This window comes from Mixophyes fleayi, chromosome 3 (assembly GCF_038048845.1).
Source record: "Mixophyes fleayi isolate aMixFle1 chromosome 3, aMixFle1.hap1, whole genome shotgun sequence".
Lineage (NCBI taxonomy): Eukaryota > Metazoa > Chordata > Amphibia > Anura > Limnodynastidae > Mixophyes > Mixophyes fleayi.
Genome location: NC_134404.1, coordinates 300,879,153 through 300,903,220, shown reverse-complemented (window position 1 = coordinate 300,903,220; position 24,068 = coordinate 300,879,153). Strand labels below are relative to the sequence as shown.

General features: G+C 42.6%; 1 protein-coding gene across 3 annotated transcripts in view; it reads left to right on the top strand.

The window, feature by feature from the left end:
* The window catches only part of WDPCP (WD repeat containing planar cell polarity effector), a 249,369-nt gene that overhangs the window by 147,541 nt on the left and 77,760 nt on the right, over positions 1–24,068 (top strand). For all 3 annotated transcript variants that reach the window (XM_075203892.1, XM_075203891.1, XM_075203890.1), the window contains 2 exons: positions 6,466–6,529; positions 20,819–20,921. In XM_075203892.1, the coding sequence (XP_075059993.1) occupies positions 6,466–6,529; positions 20,819–20,921 (167 nt within the window). The remainder of the gene's footprint in view (positions 1–6,465; positions 6,530–20,818; positions 20,922–24,068) is intronic.

Here is a 24,068-nt window from a genome sequence, read left to right as displayed (position 1 = left end):
GCCCTGCACCATGAAGAAATATCGTTTTTAATCCTTCCAGTTACGACAAGTCCGATTGTCTTAGGCCTTCCATGGCTTCAGTGTCACTCTCCCCAGATTGACTGGCGCACTCCTCAAGTTACGTCTTGGGGGTCTGAATGTTATCATCGGTGCCTTTCCCAAGTTATTCCTCTCAAAGTACAGCAATCTTCCATCTCATCTTCCTCACCGGGACTCCCTCCTCAGTATGCTTCATTTTCTGATGTGTTTGATAAAGCTCAGTCTGAACGTCTTCCTCCTCATCGTTCTTGGGATTGTCCGATCGACCTTCTACCTGGCAAGACTCCTCCCAGGGGCCGGGTCTATCCACTCTCGTTACCTGAGACTCAAGCCACATCTGAGTACATACAGGAGAACCTCCAGCGTGGGTTTATTCGACCTTCCACCTCTCCCGCTGGAGCTGGGTTCTTCTTCGTCAAAAAGAAGGATGGATCATTACGCCCTTGCATAGATTTTCGTGGACTCAATGCCATTACTATCAAGAATCGGTATCCCATTCCGCTGATCACTGAGTTATTCGATCGCATCAAGGGAGCCCGTATCTTCACTAAGTTGGATCTTCGTGGTGCCTACAATTTAATTAGAATTCGTTCCGGTGACGAATGGAAGACAGCGTTCAACACCAGAGACGGGCATTACGAATATCTGGTAATGCCTTTCGGGCTGTGTAATGCCCCCGCTGTTTTCCAAGGCTTCATCAATGAGATCTTTCGGGACTTATTATATGTATGTGTCGTCGTCTACCTGGACGACATATTGATCTTCTCACAGGACCTGCCTTCTCATCACCAACATGTGGCAGAAGTCCTCTCCAGGCTACGGAAAAACTCATTGTTCTGTAAATTAGAAAAATGTTCATTCGAATTGCCCCAGATTCCATTCTTGGGGTATATAGTTTCCGGAGTTGGCCTGAAGATGGATCCAGACAAGGTGAATGCTGTACTACATTGGCCCCAGCCAACTACTCTTCGTGCTATCCAGCGTTTTTTAGGTTTTGCCAATTACTATAGACGCTTCATTCAAGACTTCTCTTCCATTGCATCCCCTATTGTGGCCCTGACTCGGAAAGGGGCTAATCCTAAGCAATGGTCATCTGAGGCTTTCCAAGCCTTTCAAATTCTCAAAGAGTCCTTCTCCTCGGCTCCAATTCTTCGACAGCCTGAAGTGACACTTCCCTTCTTCCTAGAAGTAGATGCCTCTAATGTAAGCTTGGGAGCCATTCTCTCCCAACGCTCGGAACAGCAAAAATTCCATCCTTGTGCCTTCTATTCTCGGGGTCTTCTGCCCGCAGAGAAGAATTATACTATCGGGGACAAGGAGTTACTGGCTATCAAAGCTGCATTGGAGGAATGGAGATACTTATTGGAAGGAGCTCGCCATCCGGTGACGATCTTCACGGATCATAAGAACTTGTCATATCTCCAGTCTGCCCAATGCTTGAACCCTCGTCAAGCAAGATGGTCTCTTTTCTTTTCCCGTTTTGAATTAATTATAACCTTCAAACCAGCTGCCAAGAACAAAAAAGCTGACGCTCTATCTAGAGCTTTTGTGACGTCCTCTGATGTAGAAGAGGTTTCCAGCCATACTATTCTAGACCCCAAATGTATCTCACTGGCTGCTTCTTCCACCAAAATGCTACCATTTGGGAAGACCCTCGTGCCTCCTACTCTAAGGAGGAAAATCCTTTCGTGGTTCCATGCCTCCCGTTTTTCTGGACACGCCGGTGAACACAAGACCTTTGAGATTCTCTCTCGAAATTACTGGTGGCCTTCAATGAGGAGAGACGTCAAAGAGTTCATTGCTTCCTGTGAGTTATGTTCCCAGTTCAAATCCTCCCGCAGAACTCCAGCAGGGTTGCTGCGACCACTACCCATTCCGTCCAAACCGTGGACCCATATTAGTATGGATTTCGTTACTGATTTACCACCTAGTAAGAATCATAATACTATTTGGGTGGTGGTGGACAGATTTTCGAAGATGGCTCATTTCGTCCCTCTGTCCGGTTTGCCTTCCTCGTCTATTCTGGCTGAACATTTCATTAAAGAGATCTTCCGTATCCATGGATGTCCGTCGGAGATTGTGTCTGATAGAGGAGTACAATTCGTTTCCAGATTCTGGCGAGCCCTTTGTAAAACCTTGGGCATACGATTAGCACTCTCATCTTCTTACCATCCGCAATCTAACGGACAAACTGAACGAGTCAATCAAGATCTTGAGACTTTTATAAGGATGTTCTCTTCAGCCAATCAAGACAACTGGGTAGAATTGCTTCCTTGGGCTGAATTCGCCCATAACAACATGTACCATGAGTCGTCATCCAAAACTCCATTTTTTGTGGTCTACGGTCACCATCCGTCTTTTCCGGAATTTCCTGCCCTCCCGCCCACCCAAGTTCCTGCTGTGGTGACTGTTTGTCAGACCTTCAAAAATATCTGGTCTCAGGTCAAAACCTGTTTAAAGAAGACATCTAACAAATATAAGTCTTTTGCAGATAAGAAGAGGCGGGCTATTCCACCACTAAAAATTGGAGATCGTGTCTGGTTATCTACCAAAAATATTCGTTTGAAGGTCCCATCTATGAAATTCGCCCCTCGTTTTATTGGTCCATATAGGATCATTCAAGTAATCAATCCAGTATGTGTTAAACTTCTTCTTCCTAAGAATCTTTGGATTTCCAATGCCTTCCATGTGTCTTTACTCAAACCTCTTATCATCAACCGTTTCTCAACTCCTCCATCAGCTCCGCAGCCAGTTCAAGTTCATCAGGAGGAGGATTTCGAGATTACTGAGGTATTGGATGCAAAAATTTCGCGAGGAGTCCTCCGTTTCCTCGTTCATTGGAAGGGCTTTGGTCCTGAGGAGTGCTCTTGGATCAAAGCTGAAGATCTTAATGCTCCTGCCCTTTTGAAGAAGTTTTATTTCAAAAATCCGGACAAGCCCGGTTCCAGGCGTTCTGTGCCCACCTTTAAAAGGGGGGGTACTGTCACTCACCGGACCGTGAGTGCCTCTTCCCGGACATTTAGGAACCGTGGCCGTCCTCCATCCTGAGGGTCTGCGCATGCGCAGCCCTTTTCTACCCTTCAGTGTATGTCCCTTTAACTTAATTGGCAGATCAGGCAACACTCCCTATATTAAGCACCTGTGGTCAACACCACGTTGCCTGATCTTGGAGTCTCATTCCCCATGAGTCTCTGAAGGTGTTTCCTCGTTTATTCAGCGCTGCTGATTCCTGTGGTTTCCAAACCACTTCTACCGCTGTGGTTTCCAAACCACTTCTACTACTGTGGTTCCCATACCACTTCTACCATCAAGTGTATCATCGTGACTGTTAGCTGATTCCTATCCGCTGCCTCCGTGCAATACAGTCTTCTAAACCACTTCAACTCTATCTCATATCATTGTGACTGTTTGCTGATTCCTATCCGCTGCCTCCGTGCACTTCAGCCACTCTCCACATCTACTCACCTGTTCATCATCAAGACTGTGAGCTGATTCCTATCCGCTGCCTCCGTGCACTACAGTCTCCAGCTTGCAACTCGTCTGTGTTTCAACATCGTGACGGTTAGCTGATTCCTATCCGCTGCCTCTGTGCACTACAGTCTCCAGCGTACAACTCGTCTGTGTTTCAACATCGTGACTGTTAGCTGATTCCTATCCGCTGCCTCCGTGCACTACAGATCCCAGCTTGCAACTCGTCTGTGTTTTAACATCGTGACTGTGAGCTGATTCCTATCCGCTACCTCTGTGCGCTGCAGTCTTCATCTCATCTCTCCCGTGTTTCCTCGAGACTGCTGCTATCATTGCCATTTGCTACTCCCGTGATCAACAGCTCCTGGTCTACTCTGCTCACCCGTGTTCCATCGCTATTTGCACCTGCTGGTTGCTACTGGTTACCTCCGTGTGTCCGCAGAGTCCTGCTCCTGCTGCCAGCGCTAATCATCCATCTGTTGCTGATCCGCTCTCCACACCTTCCTGTGTCCCGCTGGTCTCTACCCGCCTGTCAGCATTGGATTCGTGTCTCATCTGCTATCCTGCTGCTAGATCATCACCATTCTCCTGGGTCCGCCAAGAGTCCAGTTCCGTGTTCTACCGATTCCTGTGGATTCGTGTCCCTGTTGGTTTACTTACCTGTGCGCTGCACCTACTAGACCTCTGCTTCATCCATCCAGGGACTTCTCATCCTGCCGTCCTCCTGCCGCTCAGGTATCGCTGCACTCCTGCCTGACTGTCTGCTTCTGAACCACGGTATGCATACTTCTCATTGACTGTGCTGGTGTATTGCATATCTTGCTGGACTGTGTTGGTTCTCCTCTGGAGTCTGCTATCCGCTGAGTCTGTTGCCATCATTGACTGTACTATCTTGTTCCGGATTACTTCAAGAGACTTTCCATATTTGCAGTGCTGTTCAGTTATTCATATATCTATATTGTGCATATTACTGTGGATCGTGTTAAGGTGCCGTGTTTACCCTGTGTTGCAGTCTCTCCCCGTGCACCTCCTCACATATATATTCAGTGGTACAACTTGCTGTAGCAGACCACTGATCCCTGTTTCCAGTTTCACCTGTTCCAGTATCCTCTCACATAGCAGTGGTACAACTTGCTATCGCAGACCACTGACTCCCCGGATACCTCCACTTGGATTCCATTCCTTCACTCAGACAGCGGTACAACTTGCTATCCGCAGACCGCTGACTCTCATCACCTCCTCGTTTCTGTTGGACATTCCTCCTCACTATAGCAGTGGTACAACTTGCTATCGCAGACCACTGACTACCTTCACGTGTCCTTGTCCATACAGTTCCTCGTGTACTACCACCTCCATATTACCAGTGTTGCTAGTCATAGACTTTCCTGAGCATCTCATCATCTGCTATTTACTGTTCCGTGATCACCCTGCTACCAGAGTACCCTATTACCACCTACGTTGCTCTGGTAAGCCTACCACCTGGTGATCCCTGGGTAAAGACTCCTAGTGCCCGTGACACCAATCGAGAAATGTTTAAAGTAGAATCTGACGTTTTGGATCTAGCTGCAAATCACATACTGAATATCTAACAGCCCCCAGGATACCAGGCCGGGATTCCCTCCTATTTCCCCTTGCCTCTTACTAACCCCTCCTTTTCCTTTCTTTGCCCTTATACCTGCCCTTCTCCTCTCACATTTCATTTCTTTCTAAGTCTACCTCCCCTACCTTCCCACCCTGGACCCCTTCTTGTATTTCTCTCTCTCGTCTCCTAATTCTGCAGTTTTACAAAATAACAAGGTTCTTAATAATTGTTTATATCAACTGTTTGATTTGTAACCTAACCAGTATGCTGTTAAAACTTTAAACATTTTCAAATAACATATGGTTAAAAAAAACCAAAGCAAGTTATAGTGCACGCCTACTGTGTAGGTACTGTGCTTTATTGTCATAATTGTATAGATACGCAGTCATGCTCTTATGTAGGGGTTTCCAGTTGCCCTTCACTCTACTGCTCGAATCACATAGGTAATGTGTTAGCAAGTCATGATATGATATGGTAATAGCTTAATATGATGTGTCAAGATGGTAGTATAGTGTAATGTATATGTTCGTATGTTTCTTAGGCCATTGTGGGTAGGGAGCTTTTTATTTTTTTAAATAATTTTTAAAGACCTTATTGAAACACTTAATGTTATATTGGGCCTAGTACTCATAGAACTTGAAAGTGAATAATTGATTTATTGCTAAACTATAAACATTTTGATCCCATCAGGGATCTTTTTAGAGCATGTTATTGAAACATTGATCTTTATTTCAAGAAATCAATTATTTGTTTTCATGTGCCATGCATGGAAGCCCCAATTTATTATTTTGTGACTTTTTGTGGGCAGTGTTGGGCACAAATGGAAAAAAAATAGATGTGGGCATAGTTATGAGTCTGTAGTAGTTTGAAAAATGGCACAGCTGTTGCCTTATGGGGACAATTTGGCAATACTAGTTTTTATGGAGGCACAGGGGCATTACACCTATAATGTTGTAGTGGGTTGTGGCTCACTGGGGCAAGTTTTATTTTTTTTGTTTCAAAATTAAACTTTTGGCAACCCCCTTTAGGAACCCTGCAATTTCCCCTGATACCCTAAGAACTTGGGCACCTGGGGGCCCTGGCCTGCTTGTGTAGTGGGAGGAGTCACCACTTTGGTGACTTTGGAAGGGGCCCCAAGAAGTTGCTTTACCAGGGCCCAGAATGTCTCTTGGTATCCTAAGAATACTTGGTCTATCGGTCTAGTGCAAGATAGGTTAATGAAAGCAAATGTCTGATTGGTTACTATGCACAGTTACTAGAAAATGTATTTTAATAAGCATGTTTTATTTGTGAAGAGAATATATACAGCTAGTAGCACAAAGCAACAAATAACAGGACCTAGAAAAGTCCATAATTATTTTTCCATGTACTTGTAGGCACCAGAGATTTGAGAAGGCTTTTCTGCTTGCTGTAGACATTGGTGCACGTGATCTGTTTATGGTAAGTTTTTGTTTTTATTTTATTTTTTGCTGGTTTTTAGATTTGTATTAAGTAAATTTTGAAAAGTATTAATACAAAGAAAGTACAATTTATTTGTTATGTATGTTGCATATATGATATGTATTGATTGAACAACAAGGCACAACCTTTTTGCACATAAAAGTTAACATGTAAAGAAAAACTGTTGTGCAAATATAATTAAGATACTTCCTTTTAGAATTTTTTCCTCACGTACCTTAAAATTACTTTGTGTCTAATTTTTGTATTGTCTCTCAAAACACCCACCATATTTACTGAGAGACAGATATATGGACTTGTTTTCTATCTATCTATCTATTTATCTATCTATCTATCTATCTATCTTTAGACTTTAATACTGAACCAAAAATGATTTTCTGAAAAAATGACCAGGGTTTTTAAACATAAATCACTGTGGTGGTTTTAAATCCAGCACAGTGACATTATCTCACTGTCTGTTTTACCCAGTTTGTTTATAAGTTTACTGTGTTTGTCCCCAATTGTAAAGCGCTACGGATTATGTTGGCGCTATATAAATAAATGATGATGGTGTAGTGAGCAGAGACACATCGGAATGCCCCTTAGAGCTCTCCCCCTCCTGTGTACAGTAAAGTCCTCCCTTCACATGACATGCTGTGAGCCTGAGTCTGTGTAACTGGCATACATATATTTTTGCAACCTCCATGGACATGGTTTGCAGAAGGGCAGTTAAGAGAAATGTTTAAAAGGTATCAGAAGCCTGCTTAAAAGGAATTTAAGTTGTAGTTTCTATCTGGGATTGCTGCTTTAAATTTTCTTCTGTTGTCTGTTAATATCCTGGATGCATTAGAAAGTTTCTATCATAGCGTCTAATACTTTTTTTTTTTTTTTTTTTTTACCAAATAAGTGCTGTACATTTTATTATCGTCATTATTATTGTTATCATGATCATTATTAGTGATGTTATTACTATCTCTGTGATCGTGAAAGTTGGTGGTTGCACCATGATAATCTTAAATTGCACCTATAGCCTCCGCAATGGAGGCAGCCATGTTAAACATCAGTACCACTAGTTTCTATAAAATTGATTGGCTGCATCTTCATAAATATTGGTTCAGCTCTCCCGAATGCTGTCTCCACAACTAATATTTTATTTAATTTTTTTGTAATTGAAATCCTGGGATCGTGCTTTCAGTCACCAAGTGCTTCAAAAAAGTGCAAAAACACAAATATGTGGGTTCAGGTTGGTGGGAACCTCAAGGCCACACCACTGCCCCTAGATCGTAGGGAGCTTCCCGTACGGGTCATCCGCACCCGCCAGTCCGTGAAGTAAAACCAGCAAAGATATAAGTGGAGGTGACAAACAAAAAGGTAAATACATAAGTGGCGAGTGTATATGATCCCAGCATCCGATGCACTCTAAGTTCATCTCTTACATAAGAGTGTTTGTCTTTAGCCCTGAAATTTTCAATGGGCTCAGTGTGTCTTCCTGGTCACCATTAAAGTGACAAATTCTGAACGCTTCTTCTCATACGTTTTAAAAGAACAATAGTCTAACATGGACTTTAAGGAGTTTTACATTACATCCACTCTTTGTCCCTCCCATTAAATTAGCTACAAAAGTCAAATTAATGAAGTCTTTAATGGCCTTCAGAAAGCACCACATGCGGCTCTTGTTTCAAAAGATCCTACTCCACAATGTCCCAGCAAGGTCTGGTGGACAAAGCCAATATTGCTTTTCCTTCTCGCCCAGCACGTTACTGCTCTGCAGCCCATTGCATGGACTTCTACATAACAATAGGTAGAAACCTTTACAAAACCTTTTCATGGATGTGTTTGCTTTCCTCTTTAGCATAATGAACACATTATGGACTCTTTCATGGAGTTTTAACCGTAAATGCTAATAATGTTTATCCTATAAAGTCACTTGACCTGCTGGTTTGATCTCACTGTTTAAATTATTAGTTACATTGGGCCAGACAGCCTTTGCTTTACTGGGTTTGAAAATTACTCCCTAATTACATAAAAAGAAACACACTGTGAACTAATTTGATGTGTCCTTTCATAATCATAGCGTTAATTACCAAAGTGTTTTTATTCTTTCATTTAATCATTACATACAGTCAAATTCACTGAATATATTTTCTACATTGATTGTATTTTAAGTGAAACTTTATTTTGCCTATCATTTTGCCCATGTTTTTGGCTATTTTCCAAAAGTCTGATTTGTTTGTTTTGTGCTTCCCCTACTATTACAGATTATTATTTGTGTGCTACAGGAAATTGTATCATGTTTTTACTATAGATAATGCTGCTGCAGTTATTGCCTTTATCACAAGGTCAATTGGCTTTGTAGGTTATTCCAGGACTTGTTTCATATGCACTGTAGGTCTACCATTTGGTTATCTGTAATGGTTTGACTGTGTTATGTTATTGATTTGTCCATGTAGACCTCCAGTAGACTTTGAGTGTATTGATGCCTCTGATTGCAGAGATTTAGAATAGAGGTTTGTGTCCTCTTTGATGATTAATGTTAGAATAAGGATATGTTGACCTAGTGTCTGATTTTGAATTCATTCTGTGGTGTCAGCCTAGTGGCGGTAGATCTGGCTCGTGCTTCTTTACATGAGCCCCAGAGGGTGGCGTCAGATCGGAAGTGTCCTAGTGCCAGAGAATAGTGTGAAAGGCCACTGTCGGTAAATCCTCACTCTAAAGTTGACAACATGCAGCAATCTTGCCACTCAGCCTAAGGAAAGAGCAACAGGATCACACACAGCCCAATTGGGCCACACACATATGTGACCAAATTGAATGAGATCCAGTCATTCAGAGCTTGGGCTATATTTTTTTTATTCATTCAATTCATTTCAGCTGCACGTGTTGAAATGCACACATTAATATTCTAATCAATGGAATCTGTGGCAACCAGGAATGCAGAGAGAACCTTTAAAAACAAATACAGACAGTACTTTGACTCCCTTGCAGATTTTTCTCATAACACACCATTTATTACATAGAATTGTTGACATTAAAAAAGGTATTTCTATCCTTTTCAATGGAATAAAACACAAAAAATTAGAGAAAAGTTGTAGCTTATTCCACAAAGATATCCTTAAGTTGTCCAGACAACATTATTGGCACTTTTTAGAAGTTGTTAGAAATATTCAGCTGATTTTCCTCCACTTTGGAAGGGAACTCACCTCCGGTGAGTAACAGGTGCCTACATTATAAAAGTAATTTATTAAACAAACAATGAGCATGGAGAAAAGAAAGTAGTCAGAGAATTTTCTGATGACGTGAAACAGAAGTTTGCAGCCAAGCATGGCCAATCTCAAGGCTACAAATCAATCTACAGAGTCCTTGATGTCCCCATTTCCACCACCCGTAATGTTATTAGAAACTTTAATCCCCATGCCACTGTAGCCAACCTCCCTGTACGTGGCTGCAAGAAAAAACTTGATTGTGGATTACAACACAGGATTATTTGATAGGTAGAGAAAACACCTTGATCAACTGCCAAAAAGATTCACGCTAACCTTCAGACACAAGTATGAGTTTCAACTTACACTCTCCGTTACCAACTCAGTGAAAGGTGGTTATACCTGTGCAAACCAAACTCCTTCTGGTAGAATGTCCTGTGGACAGATGAGATCAAATTAGAGCTTTGTGGCAGAACACAACATCCCTGTGTTTACAGACGGAAAAAATAAGCTTTCAAAGAAAGAACACCTTCCCTCCAGTCAGACAGTGATGTTTTGGAGTACTGTGCTGTATGTGGCCCTGGTTGCCTTGATTGTGTACATGGCATCATGAAGTATGGAGTCTACCAGGCCATTTTGGAGTGCAATGTTGAACCCAGTGACAGAAAGCTTGGGGTAAGTTGAAAGTCATGGATTTTCCAGCAGGACAATGACACCAAACACACTTCAAACAGCATCTGGGAATGATTCAAGACAAATCACTGGACTGTTCTGCCAGCACCTTGTAATGAGACAAGATCTAAATCCCATAGAAGACCTGTGGAGATCTGAAGACAGTAGTTTGGAGAAGACACCTTTCAAATTCAGGAGTACTGGAGCAGTTTGTGTAAGAAGAGTGGACCAAACCGCCAGTAGAGAGGTGCAGCAAGCTCATCCATGGCTATATAGAGCGGTTGATTGCAGATATTTTGACCAAAGGCTGTGCTGTCAAATATTAGGTATAGGGCTCCCCTCGCGTTTTCCTTTTTATTAAACTATTTAGCAGCGCTTTGGTGAAGTTTATAGATTAGTGATGGGCAACAGATGTTTCTTAGAGTTTGTAACAAATGTCTGCTGATATGTTATTACAGATAGGTGTCTCTTTGATTAAATGTATTGTTTTAACTCATTCCTGAGGTTAAAGGTAATGGGCGGCCATTTTGAACTTTTGAGAGCTGTTCAATGTGGCCCGTGAAGTGTATCAAGTTGCCCATCACTGTTTTAGATTATGTGTATACAGCTAAAAAATACCATATCAGTATATAAACAATAATAAAAAAGTAATTTCTTAATGCCATTAAAACAATTCCTAACAACATTAGATAAAGTAAAAGTTAAGCTTTACAGACAAAATCAAAATAAGATAAATTATCTTTGTTGCACAAAAAAAAAAACATGTACAATTTGTCATTTACACCCCTAAAGTTCAAGGTGTATAACAACAAGACTTCACAAGGCAACAGCATTTTGTTGTGGCAACTTACACGTAAGAGAATTGAAACCGTTCCAATAACCATAGGCTTTAATTCCTAATGTTTTGTTTTCACTAAGTGAATTGCTCTGCAGGTTTGTCCAAATTGATCTTGTCATTGTTTGCTGCTCTTTCTAATGCTATACATGTTGCAGCAATGCTTTTGAATCATTTTTTGAATAGCCTTACCTACATAGATAAGAGAACAGAGGCACTTAAGCATGTAAATGTAAGAAACAAAATAAACAGAATTACTTGTCAGAATGTCCTTGATCAGATGTATTTTTTACTGTGTGGATTGTAAAATTATCACAAAGAATTATAAAATGAATAAGATGTCATCCTGGATCAATATCAGAAAATATACTAAATGTTTATGAGAAATCCATAGTATCCAAAAGAAAATTCTGCATTTGTTGTAACATGAATCTGGAATGCGAAGGTTCTAATATTTATAGTACATTGTGAATGCAAGCTTAATGGTAATATATTGTTTGTAACACACATTTTTGATAACAAATAATAAAACAAAACAAAATAAAGCTAGAAATACACAGAGTTACACATGCACATGTGACTTAATATGAAATTTGGTAATCTAGCCAACATCATTAGTGCAGTCTGACCAAATTTATTGTCTATCCTGATTGATGGACCTTTGACAGATGTTGATTGTTATTGGTGGCATTTTTGGCCCATAGATGCCAGTATTTGAGGCCAGTTAGGTCTAAAACTGCCTAATTGGCAGTCAAGGTCTCTGTACTGACACGTTAACAGTTATAAAACTGTTGCCCTCCCTTGTGGTCTTCAATAATACAATATGATTATTTAAATTATCTATGTTTGTGGGCAAATCCTGTGGCACGCTACTTTTAGTATTGAGAGCCAATAAGGATCCTGCCTATAGACTTCATATAGTTGATGATGCCACATAAAGTTTCTCTGGAGCACAGTGATCATGCCCCTGCCAACACATTCTCATTAATACTCGTTAGATTTCGCTGAATTATCTTTGCACAACTGAAAATAATTCTGTGTAAATGAGACAAAGTACTTTGTGGTATTATCAATGGCCTGTTCCCTATATGTAGTTTATGGATAATGTTTTCCATTATCTCCAGTATGGTAATAGACCAGTGGTTCCCAAACTTTTGCAGTTCGCGGCACCCTTAAGAGTCTCCAAATTTTTTCAAGGCACCCCTCCAAAATAATTATTGAGCAGTCCTGTTTTAGAAGTAGTTGGGTCAAAAAAATATTTAGGTCAGGACAATATTTATACTTATTTAGTTGTATGCAAAAATGCCCCCTCTGCATCCAGACACTCTGCGCTCAGGCACTCTATCCCCTCTGCATCCAGACACAATGCCCCCTCTGCATCCAGACACACTGCCCCCTCTCACACTGCCCCCTCTGTCACGCTGTCCCCCCTCCTCTGCTCTCTGTCACCCTGTCCCCCCTCCTCTGCCCTCTCTCACGATGTCCCCCTCCTCTGCCCTCTCTCACGATGTCCCCCCTCCACTGCACTGTCACGCTGTCCCCTCCTCTGCCCTCTGTCAGGCTGTCGTCCCCCCTCTGCCTTCTGTCACGCTGTCGCCCTCCTCTGCCCCTCTCACGCTGTGTTCCCCTCCACTGACCCTCTCACGCTGTGTCCCCCTCCACTGCCCCTCTCACGCTGTGTTCCCCTCCACTGTCGTCCCCCCTCTGTCTTCTGTCACGCTGTCGCCCTCCTCTGCCCCTCTCACGCTGTGTTCCCCTCCACTGCCCCTCTCACGCTGTGTCCCCCTCCACTGTCGTCCCCCCTCTGCCTTCTGTCACGCTGTCGCCCTCCTCTGCCCCTCTCACGCTGTGTTCCCCTCCACTGCCCCTCTCACGCTGTGTCCCCCTCCACTGCCCCTCTCACGTTGTGTCCCCCTCCACTGCCCCTCTCACGTTGTGTCCCCCTCCACTGCCCCTCTCACAATGTCATCCTCCTCTGCCCCGCTGTCACCCTCCTCTGCCTGCCCCTCTGTCATACTCCTCTGCCCTGCTGTCTGTCCCTCTGTCACACTCCTCTGCCCCGCTGTCTGCCCCTCTGTCACACTCCTCTGCCCCGCTGTCTGCCCCGCTGTCTCCCTCCTCTGCCCCTCTGTCCGCCCCGCTGTCTGCCCCTCTGTCACACTTCTCTGCCCCGCTGTCTGCCCCTCTGTCACACTTCTCTGCCCCTCTGTCACACTCATCTGCTCCTCTGTCACACTCATCTGCCCCTCTGTCACACTCATCGGCCCCTCTGTCTGCCCCTCTGTCACACTCATCTGCCCCTCTGTCACACTCATCTGCCCTCTGTCACACTCATCTGCCCATGTGTCACTCATCTGCCCCTCTGTCACACTCATCTGCCCCTCTGTCACACTCATCTGCCCCTCTGTCTGCCAATCTGTCACACTCATCTGCCCCGCTGTCACACTCATCTGCCCCGCTGTCACACTCATCTGCCCCGCTGTCACACTCATCTGCCCCGCTGTCACGCTCCCTCTCACTTCTCTGCCGCGAGCCAGCCATAGGAAAAAAACAAAGAGCACATAAACTTACCAATCCGCGCGGCGCCGGGACCCAGCAGACTCCTCTCTCCCGCAGCTGTCACTGAATATCAACGTCAGTGACAGCTGCGGGAGAGAGGAGGCTGCTGGGTCCCGGCGTCGCGCGGATTGGTAAGTTTATGTGCTCTTTGTTTTTTTCCTATGGCTGGCCTGCGGCACCCCAGTGACAGCGCCGCGGCACCCCTGGGAGCCGCGGCGCACACTTTGGGAACCGTCGTAATAGACCATTCGCTCATAGAAGAAATGTTAGTTGGCCTCCTATGTGTGAGGATTATGGATATGGGGGATGACTGATTTCCTGTATCTGGAAGTGGTTTTGGATGTAATGTGCAAAATCTCAAACAGGTGTCAGTTAAGTGCAGACGTTGCCTATAGCAACCAATCAGATTATAGTTTATACGATTAAGATTGTAGTTAATTTATTTCGTACATTCTACAAAATGACAGCTAGAATCTGATTGATTTACTATAGGCAACATCTCCACTTTTTCAAACCCGCAGTTTAGTAAATATACGCCCATGTCTTCCCTGATAAGAGGGAAATGTGATCAGGAGATGACATGAGCTGTGGTTGTGTCATAAAGACATGGCGGGTATCAGATTGATGACGTCTGGGTTTCTTGTCTTTCATAAAATGAGTTAGCTTATAATAAACTAATTTGTCTGAGGCTGAAGAGGCATTATAAACTGGGAGGTATTTCCTCTCCATCATTTGCCCCCTCCATAGAATGTCAAACCAACTAGTGTTATTTGGCCCTAAGTCTTTGTAGAGCCCTGGTTTGAATTGTGGACTGACTGTAATTGGAATGCATGACCTAGGTATGGATGAAATTAGCAATATTTACAAGGCTGAGTCTCAAACTTTCTGCGATAGTTATGTATGTAGACCTAATGGGAGCGGAGGGCCTGTTTGTTTTCAAGACCAGGGGGGGCAAATGTTGGCGTTGAGTGCTTCTAACTTTGTGTTTGGCAATTTAACTTTGATTCAGCCTGTCAGGTTACAGTATAAGGATATGTGGAATGTAGTGGTGATTTAAACAATGGTATTTTAAAGGTAACTTAAAACTAGTGGTAAAAATACATACTTTGTGACGTATAAAGGAAGCGCAAGTAGGAAAACAGATTGTCTTTCATGTTTTGGGCATCTGTATTATTCCCTCCATTCAGTAGCATCTGGCAGCTTGTCCATCGGGTCATCTTCAATCAAATTACAGCCCTATGGTATCTTAATTGCGGGGATGTCCAGCTTGTTGAAAAAATGTGCGATTTCTTTTTGGATTTCTAATGGTGGCTGATCTGTCATTTTTAGATACATAAATTGAGAAGGGACACCCCATCCATAGAGGATGTTGTGGTTCCCGGGAGCGTTCATCAGTTTCCTAACTGCTCGTCTTTGTTTCAGTGTAGCTGAAGGTTGGATTTCGCAAGCTTTAACGGTGTTTGATTGTAAACTCATTGCCCGTCTCATATTTTTTTTTGCAAGAGCAACATTGTGTAGCAAACTATACTGTGTGGGGTGTGCACCATGTGGTCACAGATTTCTGCGCATCGTATCAAATTTAATTTTCATGTCCTAAGTAAGCTTTTTTCCATTTTCCTACATATATGGGTGGCAAAATTGTAGCTATCCTGTCATTAGATGCTTAGGATGAGCAAATGGATCCAGGGGCAGATCTAGATTTTATTTTAAGTGGGGCGATTTAGTTCCTACTCCCTTTTTTACATGTGTCAAAAGAGGTCTCCCTGTGGCCAGAAACTATGAGCAAGTCTGTGTGCAGACAGACAGGCAGAGTATTCTGCCCGGCCACTTTGATTGTGTTTACAACTCAATCAGAGCAACCAGGAAGGATTCGTTATCTTCCTTTCTGCCAACGGGGACCTGCACATAGTGTGAGATTGCCCCATTCCCCGCCCCCCACTCTCATTTGATGCAAATTAATCTGTCCTTATGTCTAACTATGTTTAACTGTTCAGACACAAACATTTTAAAATGTTCTCCAGACATTGATATTTTCAAGTCTATCTATCCATGAAGCAGCATTTAATTTAATCTCTCCTTTGCTCAGTGAAATTCCATCTTCACCCTGAACATCATCCTTTGTCTCTTGTTATCTAATTGCAGGCCGGTACATCCTTATCCTGCAGCCCTGAGTCTTCTGTGTACCTTGAAGACTCCTGACCCACCCACACTCATGCAGTCCACTCCTGCTACCACCCACACTGATGCAGTCCACTCCTGCTACCACCCACACTCATGCAGTCCACTCCTGCTACCACCCACACTCATGCAGTCCACTCCTGCTACCACCCACACTCATGCAGTCCACTCCTGCTAACACCCACACTGATGCAGTCCACTCCTGCTACCACCCACACTCATGCAGTCCACTCCTGCTAACACCCACACTCATGCAGTCCACTCCTGCTACCACCCACACTCATGCAGTCCACTCCTGCTACCACCCACACTCATGCAGTCCACTCCTGCTACCACCCACACTCATGCAGTCCACTCCTGCTACCACCCACACTCATGCAGTCCACTCCTGCTACCACCCACACTCATGCAGTCCACTCCTGCTACCACCCACACTCATGCAGTCCACTCCTGCTACCACCCACACTCATGCAGTCCACTCCTGCTACCACCCACACTCATGCAGTCCACTCTTGCTACCACCCACACTCATGCAGTCCACTCCTGCTACCACCCACACTCATGCAGTCCACTCCTGCTACCACCCACACTCATGCAGTCCACTCCTGCTACCACCCACACTCATGCAGTCCACTCTTGCTACCACCCACACTCATGCAGTCCACTCCTGCTACCACCCACACTCATGCAGTCCACTCCTGCTACCACCCACACTCATGCAGTCCACTCTTGCTACCACCCACACTCATGCAGTCCACTCCTGCTACCACCCACACTCATGCAGTCCACTCCTGCTACCACCCACACTCATGCAGTCCACTCCTGCTACCACCCACACTCATGCAGTCCACTCCTGCTACCACCCACACTCATGCAGTCCACTCCTGCTACCACCCATACTCATGCAGTCCACTCCTGCTACCACCCAGACTCATGCAGTCCACTCCTGCTACCACCCACACTCATGCAGTCCACTCCTGCTACCACCCACTAACACACTGCCCACATTGACTACTATTTCATTATTCCACCACTGTGAAGTATAAATACAACCATCATTACCCAGTATTATAATACAGGCAGCAATGACCAATATCTCACATAATTTACCTTTGTCCAGTTCTATAGTACAGCTACTATTGACCAATATATAATACAACCACAGCTCATCAAGCCACTGCCGACCAGTATGTAATACAACTATAATTAACAGGTATAGAATAGTCACAAATACCCAGTGTAATAGTAATGTAGCCACCACTGCCAGTATATTCATACTGTAACAGTATTTTCTTATGACAACACTGTAGTATTCCACTCCCTACTGTAACTGGCACTGCTAACTTACTGCCATTCAGATTCACATTCATTTGTATATCTACAAGCAACTTGCGTGCTCATTGCCCACAACACTGTTGGTGCTTCCCTTTATGTGAAATTAAATTTGTATTTAAAGCCCAAATGTTAAAGTTGCAATGGGTGATTGTAGGTGTAGTTTATTGCCGCCGTCACTGCACGTAGATTTGTAATGTAATGACAGACTGCCCTACCGCATCAGCATTGCATTTTGAAAAAGGTATTTCTGAGATCATATTAATAAAACAAAAACACGTTACATTGTTATATTTAAATATGAAATTACCCTTTTAATTTTATGTCGATGGAGTAAGGAAATTGTCTCTTGGCTAGTGGGAAGATCTCTGGGCCTGATTCATTAAGGCATTCATACTGAGCGCAATGTGCATTCAGGGCCTGATTGACAATGGGCCCACCAAGCCTCCTCAGTTAAATAGGCCAACAGCAGGCCAGATCTTCGTTGTCATTTTTTTTTTTTGCGGACCAGACATCGGAAAGGAGAAAATCATTCTCCGGCAGTGGCATAAAATATGTGCCCTGGCCTGGTTGGCTGGCTGTATTCACGTGGTGGGAATAGCCAGCCCTGGCAGGGGAGTAGTAAATTGCGATGTAGGCTTCGGGGGTCCGTTCTTCAGCGCGGTCTGTTCTTCAGGTTACACAGTCTGTCATCACCCTGCAAGAGAAGAAGGAGCAGCTGCAGCCTGAGGCATTGGGGCATATTCAATTGCTACTCACAAATTCTATGGGGCATATTCAATTGTCGCTGGGATCGCCGAAAATCCCGCAGCGGAAAAACTAATACATGTAATACGGTAATTTACTTGCTGGATTTCAGCTCGCAGCTCCCTGAGCCGCGAGCTGAAATCCGGCTACAAATTACCGTATTACATGTATTAGTTTTTCCGCTGCGGGATTTTCGGCGATCCCACCGACAATTGAATATGCCCCATAGAATTTGTGAGTAGTTTTATTTATTTATTATGTTAAAAAAGAAAAAAAACAACAACCTAGCCCAGTTTTTATGTAGGAGCTCAGATAGTCTGAAAAGGGGGCACAGTGTGATGGAGTTGACACAGTGTGATGGAGGGGGCACAGTGTGATGGAGGGGGCACAGTGTGATGGAGGGGGCACAGTGTGATGGAGGGGGCACAGTGTGACATTTTGCTGGACACTACAGTTATTGCAGGCATGTTACTGGGTAAGACTACTACAGCAGGCATATTAGTGTGCATTACAGTTATGACTGGCTTATTATTGGGAACTACTGGCATATATTTTGGGACACTACTACCCCATGTAAGTATTTTACTGATTACTAAAAACACAGCTGGCATTTTACTGTGCACTACTACTGATAGCATATTACTCGGCACTAAAGCTATTTACCGTGTACTTCTACTACTACTACTATTTGTTTTTGATTGACATAAACATTACTACTTATACTGCTTTGTATATTAATCGGAATTTCCTCCTCTGCTTTAAATATTATTAGTTGTATATCCTACTGCTGGCATACTCTGCACTGCTGATGTTGTCTGGTTGTTTACATGATCCCAAATGAAGATCCTCAGTGAGCCCCGGTAGTATTGCACTAGGCAGCAAACAATTTAAGGGCAAAAAAAATCCTGTCCTATGCTTGGGCACTTACACTGCCTGCTATGTGCAGACAAACCGTGGGGCTAATGTAGAGTTGAGTGTACATTTGTTTCATCTGCATAAATCATCTTTAAGTACTGCATAAGTACATCATAAATGTGCATTAATGTGTCTGTATGCAGATTTTGTTGCATCTTACACTTACTAACGCCTACATTGTGCTGGCCACGCCCACACACCACTGGCCACACCCTAACACCACTGGCCACACCTCCGGTGGAACGACACTTCTCACAATAGGCCCTTGATAATTTTCAGCCCCAGGCCCATGTGGCCCTTAATCTGGCACTGTGTGCATTTATTTTAAAACGCATGTAAATCGAGTAAACGTACACCCGAATTTAACAAGGAGCAGATGTGAAGATATGTGTGGTGATGAATACAGATCTAGGTGCTCTCTGCTCTACTGCAGGATACATCCAATACCCAGGTGGAAGATAAAGTCACACAGGAACGCAAAAGAAAAAAACAAAACTATTCAATTAATGTCACCTGTTAATAATATAAGCATTTTTAGGTTTTTTTTCCCCCCATGAAATACATTTATTAGTATGTTATGAATGTCTACTGTGCATAGAATATTTTTTTACAGTTGCTCCTGATTGCACATGTTATATCATGCATACTCCGCCGTCATCACTAGTAATTGGCACTTAGACTAGACCTGTAGCTGGAGCAAGAGATATGACTGAAAAACAAGTATCTGAGAGATGCGCAGAGCTTGAATCAGACGCTGCTGCGTGCGCTGGAACTTGACACGCCCTAACTGTACATTGACTACGGAGAAACGCCCCTTCCACGCCCAGTTCCCTCCTTGAAATCGTAGGCTGTAGTATGTGTCCTTTGCGCTTGAGGATGAATTCAATGTGGCTGCGTTCTGTGGCGTATAAGCCGGTTCTGGGCATGCGCAGAGTGATTTTGCAGATTGTACGCGCAAAATCGCTGTTTATGTTCCTTGATGAATCGGGTCCTATATGTGTTATAATCATACTTGCCGACTTCTGGCAAGGTCTGTCCGGGAGAGGGGCGTGTCAAGAGGGTGGGGCGGGGCCAAACGCATCATTTTGGCCCCGTCCCCCGCGTCAAATATGCCGTTTTGTAGCAGGGGCGGAACCAAAATGACATGATTCGCATTGAATTGCAGGATACGGGAGACTTGCCAGCTCTCCCTGGAGTCCGTGAGACCGACCCGAATTTCGGGAGTCTCCCGGACATTCCGGGAGAGTTGGCAAGTATGGTTATAATTTGTGTACAAACCATTCACTTTGTACTGTGTTGTGAAATATGTTGTTTTTTTGCAGAAGACATAACTCCTCAGCATCAGATCTCAAGAAAGCAAATTAATAATGGTCTCTCCATTCCATTCATTGTATATACCTAATAATTAATAAAAGTTATTGTTCACGTAGAATTGTGGTATCAAATAGTCCCTCCAGTGACTCAGTTTGAATAACATAAGCACACAGGTAAAAGTCACTGAAACTGCATATTTTGGTCAGTGTGTCTTTGTCAAAAATTAAGGATTCCAGCAGCTGACTTTTCAAAGGCGTAGGTGGGTCAGAAACTGCAGCATAAGCTGGCAAGTAAAATCTATGCTTTTTACTTCCTGAAATGTGTTTGATTGCCTGGCTCGAGATAAGGTATGCGTAAGATGATACATTTGCATCGAGGAAGAATGAAAATTGAGAAAATTAAAACGTAACAGTGGGTTCATCAGTCCTGTCTATGTTCTGTGATCTGGGCAATAAAAGGTTTTCTTTCTTTGAAATTCTTCTTTGTTGTGTGTCCAAGATTCATTTTAGATTAATCTTTTATTTTGCTTTATTTCCAAAGGACATCCATTACCTTGCACTAGATAAGGGTGAATTGGCACTAGCTAAAGTGGCAAAGAAAAAGGCTGAGGAAATAGATGCAGAATCAATAAACGCTGGAGTTGGTAAGAATTAATGCTATTTAAAAAGCTTCTTTTTTTTTTTTAATCAATACTTTTTCTGTACTGCTTAGGTTATATATGTGGGGGGTTATTGGTTAGTTTCGAGGGAAAAATAGAATTAGTAGAGATAAGCTTCAGATACCACCTGCCGATCCCTGACTTCACATGTAACAGTCTCACTTTGAATAAAAAATAGAGAGAGTTAGTAAGAAACTGATTATATTTCTATTCCTACATAGATTAGATTGTAGTAGTCTGTTGTCTAACATGTTACACTGTTTCTTAGGCAATTTGTACTGTACTAATAATAGTTGTGGGCAAAATAATCAAATATAACACTTTAAAATCACTACTTTATTTCCATATGTGTAGAATTGTACAAATGTTACCTCTGGTGACTCTTACTGAATATATTCAAAGTAATGTAGTTTCTGAAATGGTGCCCAATAATCACACAAGCGACCATGATGTTTTTGACATTTGTGAGTGATAAAATGTATTAAATATTAAGCTCAAAGTTAACTAAACTTTATGCATTTCTAGTAGTGATCACATTGCTTGGTACATGATTAGAATTAAGTGTGCAATAACTACTTTACATTCACATGGAGATGTCAGAATTTAATTACTTTTTGTCAAAACATATACAAGCACAGGGGTCACTTTTGACTAATTTAGGATGACCATTAATGTATTTACATACAGGCCCTAAATTACATATGACAGGGGCAAATAGTCAGAATCAGACACTTCTACTGCTTGGCTCCATGGACTTAGGTTCTTTATTAACAGCTTGTACAATTCATAGCAGGTGGTCTCATCAGCTTAAAGAGAAAGGAAAGCTACCAGTTAATATATGTTAAAGTCTGTGTATTACTGAGCTGAATGATGTACATTTAATGACTGGAGTATTTGTAAGTAACTAAATATATTTATATTGCTCTCTTTCGCTCACTCACACTGCAACAGATCACCATATTAGGAGGGAAGTGCTTCTTCTGTTGCTAAGCAGGCAGAGTTTGAGTGACAACCTTGTAGGCTTGCTGAGCAGAAATGCACTTTTTTGGATTGGTGAATTCATACACCATTCCACAGTCAGGGCAGGGCCAGTTCATGTCACTGAAATGACTGCATTCTCAGATTTGTGTCCTGTATGGGATCCCATTAGGACACTGATCTAAAGATGTGGAAGCTGTCTGTAATGAAATACTAAAGCTGGGTACACACTACACGGTTTACGTCCAATAATCGGCTCAATCAGCCGACAAACGACCGCTCGTTCAAAAGTCTGGTCAGTGTGTGTAGTGACACGATGGTCGAAAGTCTGCCCAAATGGACGATTGTCGCCTCATTTGGTTGGTCGTACCGTTAAATATTTTCGTTCCAATCTCGTTTCCCTCGTGTAGTGTGTATAAACTTCCGACCGATCCACGACAATCCTGCGATACTTCCTCGACCTGGGGGGCGTGTGTATGTAAATTTGTGAGGTCTGTACCAGTCCCATGTGGTGCGGTATCCGCACATCACAGGCTTGTGTTTTGTATAGATGTGTTTTGCACCTGTCTGGCTGCAGACCATTACACGTGTATAAAGCATGTGTGTTATTACCCTTTGCATGTATGTTGGCAATCTATTCAGATTTAACCTTTATAAACTTTATAAACTATTAAAGTTATAAAGTCATATTAACCTTTATTTATTAACTAATATTTGTAAAATACCCTGAATAAACCACACAGTGTTCATGCAACAGTTTTATTGCAGGTAAAAAAAATAAAATATAAAATTTGTATAGTACAATATGACATGTGAAAAAAAAATAGTATTACACTTAAAGGGTGCTACTGGTTTGTGGCACAACAGTTGCAAACAGCATATACATATCATCAAAAATATTATCAATGTTTTAAAAAAAATTCTTGATGTTGGCAATATTTCCTTTCATTTCTTTAAAATATTCGTTGAGCTTTGCAACATTTTTTCTTCCTCCGAACTTTCATGGGATATAACGATGGTATCTATGAAACAAGAAAATAAAAAATGTTTACCATTACACTTCTATTTCTGTAATAAAGTTAATAAAAGTTTTAATCCAACACCAGAAATGTGATCACCTTGCACAATACTCGAGATCAGTTTGTGTTGTGGTCCCTCTGGCACATTTATTTTTTCTTGTTTGATAACAGGTGTTATTACATCAGTGGTATCTACACTGGCCTTCTCTCCGTTAATTCTTCCTTCTGACAAAACAATAATCATGTGTTTGCATTGGTTCATGGGACAGTAGAATGAAATACATAAAGTCCTTCAAACAGGTACACTACAGGTGCTACTCACTTTTGTTGTTCCAGTGTATACGAATTTGCAATCATTGCTCACGACAACATGGTAAAAAGTCGCTAAAGGGACGTCCGCTCTTCCCTTTATCGTCCTAAACAAGGCTTGTGTGTATGCAGTCCATGGAACGAGCGATCGGACCATCGATCGCATGTAAAATCGATCGGCATAAAAAGTTGGTGGAAAATTCTGTAGTGTGTACCCAGCTTTAGACAACACTACTTTTTAACAGAGCTGCCAATTGTGATTGTTATAATTGCATAGATGTATCCAGACTTTTGAAATGCGTTGAAACTAATGACGATGGACCATAAATATGTAGAACTATGCACATTCATGTTAAGTATTATGTTGCTGTTGCATTAAGTATACATAATATGCACTTACCCAAATAACTATAATGCCTAGTATCACTTCTGATTATATTCCTACTTTCCCGGAACGTCTAAGAGACTCCTGAATTTTGTGGCGTTCCCCCAGGCTATTGGAAGAGTAGGCCACCTTCCTGGGTCTCGCCTAGAAAAGATGGCTGGGCCTTGATTTCATTGTGCTTCAGATGGCAGGAACGTGATGACGCAAATAGTGAATTATGCCCTCCACATATGATCTCTGGACCTCCCCAGTGGGATCTCCCGGAGAGGAAGCCCAAAAGGTACCCAAGTATAATTATTATAATCATACCATTGCTCCTAAAAATAAAATAAAATAAGGCATTATCCCACATCCTTATAAGAACAGGAATTAAACTTGCCAACCCTGCAGTTAATCAAAGTTTTATTATCCTTTAAATATGCAAGTGAGTTGTTGCTGAGG